Here is a 12,518-nt window from a genome sequence, read left to right on the forward strand (position 1 = left end):
CCCAACAGAAGGCGCACTTAAATGATATCTACTGGCTTGATTGAAAGATAACAAAACATATGGTCTAATAAAGAAAATCTTACTTTCTGATCATTTATAGCAATTAAAGGGACTCATGTCAAACCCATGACTGGCACTATCCAAATTTGGCTCATAAAGATGCCACCTAGAGGGCCAACATTGCCCTCAGGCCTGGGGGGAAATCCCAACTCAGTTTATTAACCGGTGGGAGGAGCTGCAGTCAAGTCTCATCTTCCAATAAAATGTCAGCTGTTAACAGCATATTTAAGTGAAAACTGATTATTTGTCAAAAACCGCAAGTTAATCATTATTGGCAGAGATACAACAAATCCCATGATTATCACTGTCACTTATACGAAGGAAAAAAGTTGGCAAAAAAAAAAAAGTAACATGATAACTGTGTTGACTTAAACTACACAAATGAAAGTGGTAAGTCAAAGACATTGGCCCATATCTGTTCTTAACAGAGTAATGGACAACATGGTTTTAAAAAGGAGAAAGGAAGAATAAAAAAGAATGCTGCAACACAAGCCAGTGTTTAAATTTTAACGATGATCGTTTGCTTCCGATTTACTATGCTTACAGTTTATGGAACCCCCCCTCCAAAAAAAACCAAAACAAAACAAAAAACAAAAGAATGCTATTTTGGGATGGGAACTTTTTTTGTGTTTGTTTTTTTTTTTTTTTTTTAATCACTGGCTCGCAGCATAAGTGCTCAAACACTCTTCAACCTCTCCGTCATCTTTCAAAATAAACTATGCAACAGCTTCCTCTGAAGTGACAGTTGCCTTTACAATGCACTGCCTCTAGTATGTTTGTAGAGTTTTCTTTATTATATAAATGAAGTTTAACTAAAGCCAGTCCATAAGAACCATGATGAGGTTTTTCTTTAAAGATGAACACTGTAAAATCCAAAGTGCAGAATATCATTTGAGTGATCAAGGAAAATCCATTAAGTGGTGATATGCATATTTCTGCAGCTTAATGTCCAAGGAAAAAAAGGAGAGAATTTGCTTTTAGAGAACAAGTGTAATGAATGGATGGAATGGCAGACACTGTTACTTTGTCCTAGAAAGCACTACTGCATTTTAATGATAGTCTCTTAACCACTGCATATCTGCTTACAGATGCACAGTACTGTGTGACATGCCACTGTAATTGTAACCATTCTTATGAGACTCTACACATTTTGAAAAATGTCGATCTGAGCAAAATGCTAAATTATTTAAACACATAGTCGAAATTTAAATGGAATTTAATGGAATCCATTGCCTTGATTCCAGAAAGTATTTTTTCTTGACTTTACTTGCAAGCAATTAGATTTCCTAACACCTGCCATCTCCCACTCCATGGAATTGTTTCAATGAAACACTTAAAAGCTGACCTAATGCTCACAATGGCCCAGTTCTTAAAAGGTGGAGAAAGCATCCTGTCCCTTGCTCCTCCTCCTAACTAGACCAGACATCAAACCAGCCTGAATAACACAAGGCATGAGTGTTAGGAAGGGGCTAGATGAGACTCTGCAGATTTTGAAATAGTACACATAAAGAGGAGAAAAAGGAAGTGATATATAGTTAAGTGCATTTGTGTGGAGGGAGAGGGCCCCCTACTGTAAACGATTAACATTTCTGGTGAGTCAAATCTCAGAGTGCCTCCTCCCTCTGTGTGGCGTGAATACCATTTACACTAATGGCACGTAATAATACACACACCCCCCTCAAAAAAAAAAAAAAAAGGATTTGCATACACATAAGGAAGACAACACCCACCCCACCACCATGCATGTACATCCCCTAGTAATAGTTGTCAATAAGAAAATATACGTGGAGGTTAAATGAAAACTATACAATTATTAATACAACAGTTAGAGTGAAGAGCTATAAATTTCTGGCAATAAAAAAGTATCAATTGTTTCTCTTTCCCTTTTGAATTGGGTCTCTTCTCTTGGTTTATAGACAAGAGGTAAAGTGTATAGAAAAGACACAGTCTTATGCAGGCCTGTGTATGTGTTGGTTTATAAGTGTGTACATTCTCATGCGATTGCTTTTGCCTCTGGCAAAAATGCCTCCCAGTACTTTATCAGCTAGAACAGAGAGAAAGAAATACAAACAAAAGTTATTTTCATAGTCTTTTTCACAATAATGTCTTTGAAATGGCAAGGTAGACATATAGGAAAATCCTTTTACCTGTTGCTCTGAATGTAACAAAGATTGCAGGTATTTAATAATTTGCTTCTTGAAATCCCGAGTCTTCTCTTTCTGTTACGGAAAAGCAAGTACAACAAATATCTTATTAACTTTGCTTATAATCACATTGAAGAACACTTTACAAATTGGAATTCACAAACTCTATTCAATAACATCAAACCCATTCTCTCTGCCCACCTCAAACCTCATGACCTCTTTGCGCACGGTAGCAGAGACTCTGTCGAAGTCTCGTTCGTACTGACTGACCCTGCCCTCCCACTGTAACACAAGACACAGTCCAGAGTCACAGTAGCCCACCCGAGGGACAGGAATCAAAGTTAAACAAATGTTTAAATTTACTGTGGGTGTTGTCAGCTCAAGTGTTATATACATGGAAGCACTCGTGCAAACCTTGGGTGCCCCATCACTGAAATCAAAGCAGACATGCATCTCTACTTTGTTATAACACAGAACAAAAAGCAAAAAAGAGAGTCCACTTCACTTCTCATAGTCAGGGTTATTTATTTCTTAAAACTGAGCAGCAAGCTATTTTAGGGTCATATGGGTTAATCAATTAAAGTAGAACTGGTTAATATCTGGAGTACAGAGGATTTAGCTGTTTTCTGCCAGGTTAACAGGCAAGAAACACTTGTTAAAACGCCTCACGCTTCAACCGCATTCCCCCTCTCTCTAGTGAAACTCAGGCGCTGCGGCAGGTTTCAGCAGGTAGCAAACTGACATTACAAGAAAAAACAACTCAGGCAGTAAGCTCAAAAAGAAAATGTTCTGCACATCTGAACATTTAAAAAGCAGAGAAAGGAGTTACCACCCTGGGTGCACTATTTTGGGGCTGTCGAATAAACCAACTTTAACAATATAAACAAAATGTTTAAAAAAAAAAAAAAAAAAAAGGAACCAAAAAGAAAGACAAGCCAACAGAGAGGCTAGGTGTGGCCTGGCCTCCAGGGGAGCACTACCTCGCCAATCTCATCCTTGGCCTGCTGCAGTTTTTCTGGTTTGTTGGCCCACAGCAGTTTGGCCTCGGCCTCTCTCTTCTTCTGCAGCATGTTCTGACCATCCTGCCACCGCTGCCATGCCTTCATGCGCTGGTCAAAGCAAGCCTGGACACAAAGACAAATACACACGTACGTATCTATCGGTGTATGGGTGAAAGATTAAACCCTTAAATATGATTTATGCACCATAGCCATCCTTACAGATAGTTATGAACTACCTCAGTTACTGTACTAAAAACATTTAGAAATAATTAAAGCTTGAACCTCAGTGAACATCTATGTTAATGCTGAGTTTCAGTCTAGCACAAGGTTTAATATGTGACAAGCTGTGCCCATTAAAGCTACGTTTGAAGAGAACACTTAACTTGGTCTGCATGAACATGGATTGTGGATGCGTCTCCCTACCCTCACAGCCCCCAGCAGCCGTATGTAGTCGGCAAGGAGCTCAGCGAAGATGAAGAAGTCGTTGGCTGCCTGGTCTTGATGAAGCTGCTCGATGCGGTCCTCCACCTCTGCCAGCTGAGACAGGGCTCGCGACAATGCTGTGTTGTCCTCCGAGCTGCCCAGCATGGCCACGCTCTTAGCAAACACTGCTGTGTTCACAGACAACTCTGCAAGCAAATGACACAGTTCAGCCATCACCACGCCCTCCCTCCAGCCTGAGCCTTTCTGTCTGTCACAATAGATCTTTTACTTGACAAACAAAACAAAAATAGAGAAAGCCCCTCACAAGTTAGATTATGACAGAGTAAAGGACAAATTAGGAGGCTACTCATAGGGGGGTTGAACCCAAAACCATGCAGGCACCACCTTTCCTGTGGTTGACCAGGGACTCCACCATGCCATGCAGTTTCCGTAGCTGCTGGTCCTCACTTTCTACCTCCTGCAACTTTTCTTCAAACCACTGCAAAGGCACATCACCACACTCAATCCACTGGAATCAAATACTTGACAGTTTTTTGCCTGTGGCAGACGTGCAGCACAGCGGGCTTTAAGGCTGTTCAGAACACCGCCTTCATGAGAAGCCAATGCAGCGGTAATTACTTACCACATCCGACTCATTCATTTTGATGGTCATCTTGCTGACTGCATCTGTAGCTTTGTTGATCATCTTCAGGAAACCTGCTCCACTCAGAGCCTGGGTACTAACTGCCCTGGGTAACTAACAATACATACACACAACCGTGATCACACAGCAAAGATAAGGCTGTGGACATACTTTCTTTTGCATCTGAGGCATACCAGAATGCATTAACCCTAGTGGAGGTACCAGAGGAAGGATAACAATGGACAGATATCTTATGATAATCAATGAGAGAAAGTGAAAGTGATCTTACCTCCTCTTTTTCTAAGAACTCTCTCACATCTGGGTCCTGTAGCAGGGAAGGATGGGACACAACTCTCTGGAGGTACCTGAGGAGATGCTGAGAGTGTGAGCCTCAGGATTGAGTTTATTTTTTTACAACAATAATTGTGTCATCACTGTTAAACAATTCCAGTAAAGATGTGCAGTGAGTGACCTTTCTAGAGCAGCTCTCCTCCTCTCTACAAACTCATCTGAAGACAGGTCCTCTTTGCCAACCTTCACTTTAGTCATTCCTACACAAAACCAGCACAGTACACAACTGCCAGTCAGAACTACACTGAACCAAAATGACAGAAAACTAAATGGAATATTAACAAAGCAAAACCAGAAAATGAAACAGTCCTCCCCCTAACAGAGGGAGGCCTACTTACCCAGAATGCTCTTCTCTGGTGCAGGAGGCACGATGTATCCATTTGGCGAATGTTTCTCAGAGAGTTTCTCATACAGACCCAGAAAATCACTAAAGCGCCTACGCACTGTGAGCTGCTTACTGCGAAACATAGACAATGTTGTCTGTGAGACAGACAGATGGAGAGAGGGAGAGAGAGAGAGAGAGAGAGAGTGCGCGACACAGACAGACAGACACAGAGAGAGAGAGAGAGAGAGAGAGAGAGAGAGAGAGAGAGAGAGAATGGTTAGAGCCCAAAGCAAGGTGCATCTACACATAGTTAAGTGCACTACAAGGATGCAACAATATAAAAATCTCTACACCATTAATGCAAAGACATAGCCTGGCTATTTGTTCAAGAAACACCTTGAAATCAACAGGCAAATGAAAATACCTGTGTTGATACCCTATAGGCCATGTAAGCATTCATACCATCGCCTGCAAGAAGAGGGCCACAGTTAATTAGTCTGAACATATAACATACACACATCTCATTCTGCTGATAGGCCCACAGGCTCCTGTACTACAAATCATTACACTCACAAGAGGTTATGGAAAATAAACATGACCACAAAATATACCAAACAACTGAGAGAGGGGAAGCAGTGCAGCTCTACAGCCATGCCTACTTAAACCCAGGGGATGGAAGCAGGAAACATGAACTAGCTGCCATAAGACAAAAAAGGGGAAGTGGGACACTGTCAGAGAAAGTTTCTGTTGAGCATTGTGTTGTGGTATCATAAATCAAACAGTTAAAATGTCATGGGCTTGACACTTGTATTCCACTTCCCACCGCAAATGGCACAGAAAGCTGTACATGCACAAATGGTTTTCTGACGTATGTGGATAAGATATGCATTTATCCAAATGACTTTTTTTTAGAAGCAAGACAAGTAGAATTTATCAGAACAGTAGAAGATATACTTACCAACTTTTTCTGGGTTTGTGACTGAAATGTTCAAATCAAATTTGTCTTCTTTCTCTTCCTCCTCCAGCTGTATGATGTGTGTGTATGTGTGAGAGAGAGAGACAGATGGAGAGAGAAAAACAGAAAAAGAGAGGTAGGGACATGACAGAAAGAAATATAATTGATCAGCACTCACTCAGTGTAATCAGGTTCATAAGACTTAGAACAGAAAAGGAGCCCTGAGGCCCAAGGCTGAGTTTAAGCAAAGTTGACTATAACCCTAAACAACATTCCAACTGCCATTAGCAGAGGTGAGCTGGGCTGGGTCTCCTACCTCCTCCAGTTTTTTGGGCTGAGGCTTGGAGGAGCTAGTCGAAGTAGACGGACAGGGAACTGGCTCCGAGGGCTTCATCGCGTCTCTCTTTCTGCGGTCATTACGAGGACTGTCCAGAGACAGCTCAACTGTGGCCTCTTAGATTGAGGTAAAGAGGTGTGGAGCGAGAGAGAGAGAGAGAGAGAGAGAGAGGCAGGCAGAGAGAGACAGAGAGAGAGAGAGAACAGAGGAAGAGATTAGCAGAAGGAATTTTGCAATTCAAACATGACACACTGACTCAGTTCCTTGGAAGTGAGCGAAATACTGAGGGCTCTTCAGTGCAGGGCTCTTCAGTGCAAGGCCACAGGATCATCAGCCTGCCTACTACACTAAACCACAAAGAGCACAGCTAATAAAAACACAACAAAGAGGTGGTGAGACTGCTATCCTATACCATTACAGCAGACATAAAAACACATTACAGCTGAAACCAAACAGGTGTTACCACACATTTAAACATTCCCACAGTCTTTTGAGCTAAAACCATCCAAAGGCAAGGGCCAGGCCAATGTGAAAGATGTTTCTATTGCTATTCCTGAACCCTAAAGTGTCCTGCTGAAATTGCATTTTCCTTATCACCAGGGACAATACACTCACATTGTTTTTGGAAAATTACTAAGTACCACAAAGGACAACATTCAATTGTAAAGCTGACAGAAAAGCACTCTATTTTCATACTAAGCCCAAGTTCTACCCAATATGTAACAAAAGCCTGGCCAAAGAGGCCACAATCGATAAAAGAGCAAGCGACCAAGACTGCATACCCGCAAAGAGATCCTCCTCATCCGAGTGCAGTCCATTGGTCTTGGAGCTGGTGTTAGCACTGGGTATCGCAGCAGGTTTCACAGCAGCCCTGGCAGCAGGCATCACTGTGAACGGTTCTTCGGTGAAGAGGTCGGTCGGCGCATTGTTAGGCTGCTTAGCACTGGCTTTAGTGGCTGGTTTGGCTTCGGTCTTCGCCTCAGGGAAGATGTCGTCAGGTTCTGCTCTGAACAGCGAGGCCTGAGGTTTCTTCATCATGGCTCCAGGAGGTGTCTTGAACAGGTCATCCTTGTCTTCGTCATCATCAACGCCATCGCCAAACAGGTCGGTGTGCAGCACTTTCTTTTCAGCCGCAACGCTGCCTACGTGCGCGGCAGCTGCTTTAACACCATCTTCTGTGGATTCTTCAAAAATGTCTTTCTGAGGCTTTTTGATGTAATCATCGGCACTTGCTGCCTTCTTGATGGGATCACTCTTTGGTGGTTCCTCACTGAAGTCCAGTAATGGAGCATTGCTTGTGTGTGTCTCCAGTTCAGCTCCAGATTCCCCCAGGGGATCACTGAACAGGTCATCCGGCTCCTCACTGCCGGCCTCCTCCACAGGGACATCACCTTTGGCTTTACTAGATGCTCCACTTACAGCCTTCAGTTGCTCAGCAGCCGTCTCGCTCAGTGGGTTATTCAAGGGTTCTGCTCGTGGTCCACTGAAGATGTCTTTGTCAGGCTCACTGGTGCTCACAGGAAGAGGGGGATCCATTGAAGAGAGTGTCTGCAAAAAGCAGACAGAGCAAAACCAAAATAATCAAAGGAGGCCTTACTTTGACAACAATGTATAAAATGCAACATATGATTTTGTTATTCATTTATAAAATATGCAGAAACATTGGCCTGATTCTTACATCCCTTCTTATCTGTAATAAGCACTAATAAACATGTAACATACATTGTGTTTGTGTGCATTAGAGAACTCAACACTAAAGACACCGAGTTGCATATTACACATTGCTCAGAAGGCCTAGGTATGGTCTTCCTGAATGACAAACAGCAGTCTGTACATGTGAGCACATCTGAGACTCACATGACCAGGGGCTGTCCTAGTTTTACCAGCACGCTGGGCATATGAGAACTTTGGCCACTCCTTTGTCTTCAAAACCACTGCTTTGCCCAGGTATTAAGTCACTCAGTTGGCAAAGTTAACATTCACTAACAGTCTTGCTGACATATTTGAGAAGGAATTACATTTTACAGAACAGCTTTCCTTGATACTTTTTCTTTAGGCCTAGCCTAACTGACCCTAATCATCTACTCAGCCTAAATTTGGACAGTGTTCCTGGTCATCTTTTTCACTGACAGTCTTTTCAATAACTTGGCTAAAATGGTTTGACTCAATAGGATAGGATGATTCATAAATAATCCAAAAGTGCATAACATTTACACTCCTCAGAATACCACATATGAAAAAACAGTGAGTATGGTGTGAACTCCCTAGTCAGTGACAACACAAGATTACTTGCAATGCCAGGGTCACATTCCTACAAATGACACTGTTTACTCTTCAGAACAGAGCATTAGAAACTAACGGTAGACGACACTTGGTTAGCAAGGGTAGCTAACTAGCTAGATAAATAAAGTCACTTTGCAGCTCCAGTCCTACTTTACGTGCACTGTGCATCTGCCACAGACTTTTTCAGTTGTCCAGTCAGGCATCTAAACCTAACAGAAGTGCAAAACTCTAGTTTAGCTAGGTAATGTTTCCTTATCTACGGAGGTAGCTAGCTAGCTAACAAACAGCTTGCTATCAGGATTCTGATAAGCCACGGTGCCACGGCTAATGTGATAGCTACCTAGCTAGCTAATTAACCTGAGACATTATGAAAATGACATGGCTCCCTGGACAATGCTGTGAATGGAAATAAGACGAAAATAGGAATATTGAGTTAGCTAGCTAATCGCTAAATAGCTGCAGAAGGTTTTCGGTTGCGAGTCAAGCTAGCGTTAGCTGAGCAGTGAAAGTGGACTGGAAGATGACTTCATGCCCAAAGTTTAGTCACAACCAACCTAGCACCAACCTAGCATTGTCTAGTGACAAGACTCATCACTTAGCTTTAAGACACTGTAATTACTCACACTGCCTGTGAAAATATCTGCTCCTTCATCGCTGTCTTCATCCTCTAATTCGGGCTCTAGTTCCTGGTCCTCTAATTCGGGGAAGGGAGGGGGACTACGCTCTGAACTGGCCGCCATCTTCATTCAATCTACAGTAGACAAGCTGGAGACAGCGTCATAAAACTTTGGTAAAGACGGGGAAAATGCACAGCACATCGCCACCTACTGGTGCACACTGTTACATACGCTCATCTGCCCCATCTAAAAATTCAAAACGACTTCTGGGTAGTTTTAATAACAATTCGCAAGGGGTGTGAGCAAATAAATATAAGATAAATTGCAGTGCAGTTACACCTACGGGGCAGTTAGTTCAATATTAAATAACAGAAGTAGATCAAATCTAGACCCAATGTCTAATAGCAAGGTTTTACCGAGCGGCCGGGGGCGGCGTCCTCAGGTAAGCAACCTTTCAATGAGATTACCCCCCTTCCACCCAAACGCAAGCCTGCATGGGAGGGGATAGCATAAATTGACCAGATTTCTGAAAGAAAAACTGGGGGTATTTACAGGTCGGCGGTCAATATATCATTTAAAATGTCCAGTGTTTTTATTCACTGACTAAAAAAGGGAAAATTCTGGTTTCATTTTGGCTATGGTACTTCTTGTACTGTAAAAAGATACGATGAAGGCCGAATGACTGGGTACTAAGTAACTTTGTAAACCGGGTCAGAAAAACGGACCGTAGACTACCATGCTGAGTGAAGTTATGGTAAACTGTTGAGCAGTGTAGAAGAGTTTTTACTAAGATACCCGCGGCTATAGCCCAATAGCCAACACACCCCTGTGCTAGCTTCAGTTCTGGAGAGATTGAGACGGCTGATATCAACATATGGCATGTGTCATGGATAGCTGAAAATGTGATGCAGTTTTTTAAATTATGCCCTATTTGTAGATCGCATGGTAGCTTACATTCAAGTCTTGACAATACGTTTGCAGTGATGATGTGGGCTCACTGAACACTTGCTAGCTTCTGGTCGAGGTTTATGCAGCAGTATTCTCGAAAATAACAGCCAGCTCCATCTGCTGTCCAAAACAAGCGAAATGTCTGCTATGCCACCGGGTCTTTCTTAGCCATTTTCGATGTATTTTAATCGCGCGAGAGAGTGGACAGCTTCTAAACGAGATGAATTTGAGGGAGGGGCTTTTTCATTTGAGAGTCTACAGGTAATGTGAGAAGGTGGATGAGAAATAGGTACATTTATTAACTGTATACAATCACACAGTTTTGATTAATTTGCACTTTTCTGGGTATATCTAATGAGTAACAAGTTTTAGTAATAATCTCCTATATTCAAGTTCCTGCTTTTAAATAAATTCCACTTTTAAATACCTGCATAGAAACCCTGTGGCTGCCACTGACCATCCCAGAACTAGTTCTCATGCATGAAAGCTTAACAGCTTCTAATCAAACAATATTGTTAAAGATGTTACCCAAATATTGTCAAATATAGATACTCAGGCTTGGAATTATATTCTAGCTACACTGTGTAGACTTGGGAATACATGCTCTGCAGAAAGAGTTTTTAAACTGTTTAAATTTTCCTGCAATATTTCAACATGGGTAGTGATTGACCAAAATGGTGACCAAAACAAAGCTGACTTTTTTTTTTTTTTACCTACAAACATACTAAAATAAAGTCAAGGTTTTTTTTATTATTATTTTTTTTTTATTATAGTCCATTAAAGGTTAAATCGCGTGTGTATGTGTTTGTTTCTCTGGATGGTCTGGGTGCAAGCTAAACAGAAGATTCTCTAAACCTTTCTTTTTTTTTGTATAGGTTAAATAATTTTTGTATGTATGCACACGCATTTGTCTCAATACACACCGGTGTATTTTATGATACTTCAGTTTAAGCTCAGGAGGTAAAAAATGTATGATTTTCCTTGTGTTGTTTAGTGTGGTAACTCAGTGGTTAAGGTACTTGACTTGTTATTAGAAGGTTGCTGGTTTAAGCTCCACCACTATCAAGTTGCTACTGTTGGGCCCCTGAGCAAGGCCTCAGTTGTAATTGTAAGTTGCTGTGGATAAAAGCATCAGGTAAATGTAGTTGATTTGTGTATTCCTATGTCCTAGAGAAATCCTTCTCTCCATCACAGAAACAAAGGCTATTCGATATGCATGCACTAGGCCTTTTGTCTCAATAAGAACTATGCCCTGTCTCCTAATATCCTAATGTTTGGTAGATAAGAAGTAAGCACATACTGAATTGGCAACTTGAGATTTAATTATTAATCATTAAAAAAATTCTTAAAATTAATAAATTTGCCCTGTTAATCAGGTTGGTGCCCCAATTAACTTTATCAAATGTAACTGACATTTTTTTAAGTGTTAAAACCTCTACGAATTGCATTTCTTTTTATGTTTAAACAGTTTTGAAAGTGTGCGTACTAAGTTGCTAGCTAGCTAAATACAGTTAGAGAAAAAGTAGCTAGTTACTGAAATGACAGACTGAAAGTGAATGTTTTTGTCCCCCTCACAACTCCAAGAAAAAAGAGTAGGCTACATGGTAGCTGAGTCAGCGACAAAGAATTACTTAGAATATGGCACGTGAAAATATGACAAATTGACAAAAGGACCTTTTAGACATAAGATACCCCAACAGCTACTTCAGCTACATCTGAATGCCTAGACACCAGATATAAATTGGTTTTCAGCCATTCACTGAAATATGAATTATATTTGGGCCAAATTTGAGTTGGTATTATGTGTGATGAAATAAGGCATTTTACTTTGGTTAAAATTATAGCATACAGGCTAGCTTGAGGTTCAAACTAATATTTCAATAATAGATAACAGTAAAACAGTAGAAGTTAAGATGATTTCTGTTGCCTTCACAAGATGGCCAAAAATAACTTTGTACTACTCCTTGCATCATTATCATGGGTAAGTACAGTATAAGCATGTCTTGGTGAGGAGACGTTGAGGACATTTGTTGTAATTTATTAAAACGTATTTTGGTTGTGGTGAAAAAGAAAAAAAGTATATTTTTTGTATATATCAATTTCTTGGACTGCATCATGTCAAATCAAAAGAACTGTCTAGGGCTGGGGCGTTGGACATTTTCTCAGGACTATTAAGCTTAGTGCTGAAATAAATGATAGTCAAGAGGAGAATCAACATAGGAAGTACAATTTATTATGAACAAATTGCAGTATTTTAATGAGTACTAAACAATCAATATAATTTCCTTGCCCTTCCGTGTTTTACTGTAGGGGTTTCTTGGGGCTCAAAATTGAACATGGCTCAAAAGCTGTTTCAAAGAGGAAGAAGCATTATGCAACTCATCCAAAGCTCCTGAAATTCCTATCAGACCTCAATAACTTCCAGAATCCT

General features: G+C 41.0%; 1 protein-coding gene across 1 annotated transcript; it reads right to left on the bottom strand.

Moving 5' to 3' along the window:
• Positions 1 to 679: 679 nt before the first annotated feature.
• On the bottom strand, positions 680 to 10,209 carry snx1a (sorting nexin 1a). The gene is made up of 17 exons (XM_027000962.3): positions 10,094 to 10,209; positions 9,556 to 9,629; positions 9,146 to 9,287; positions 7,022 to 7,787; positions 6,219 to 6,355; positions 5,906 to 5,972; positions 5,372 to 5,415; positions 4,961 to 5,102; positions 4,744 to 4,822; positions 4,561 to 4,636; positions 4,272 to 4,385; positions 4,034 to 4,127; positions 3,629 to 3,834; positions 3,185 to 3,328; positions 2,406 to 2,486; positions 2,208 to 2,279; positions 680 to 2,104 (listed from the first exon to the last, which is right to left on the bottom strand). The coding sequence occupies exons 3-17, from the start codon at positions 9,266 to 9,268 to the stop codon at positions 2,054 to 2,056; spliced, it is 2,196 nt and encodes a 731-aa protein (XP_026856763.2). The 5' UTR covers positions 9,269 to 9,287; positions 9,556 to 9,629; positions 10,094 to 10,209; the 3' UTR covers positions 680 to 2,053.
• Positions 10,210 to 12,518: the final 2,309 nt, after the last annotated feature.

The sequence above is a fragment of the Electrophorus electricus genome, chromosome 4 (genome assembly GCF_041902795.1).
Source record: "Electrophorus electricus isolate QZ-2024a chromosome 4, ASM4190279v1, whole genome shotgun sequence".
Lineage (NCBI taxonomy): Eukaryota > Metazoa > Chordata > Actinopteri > Gymnotiformes > Gymnotidae > Electrophorus > Electrophorus electricus.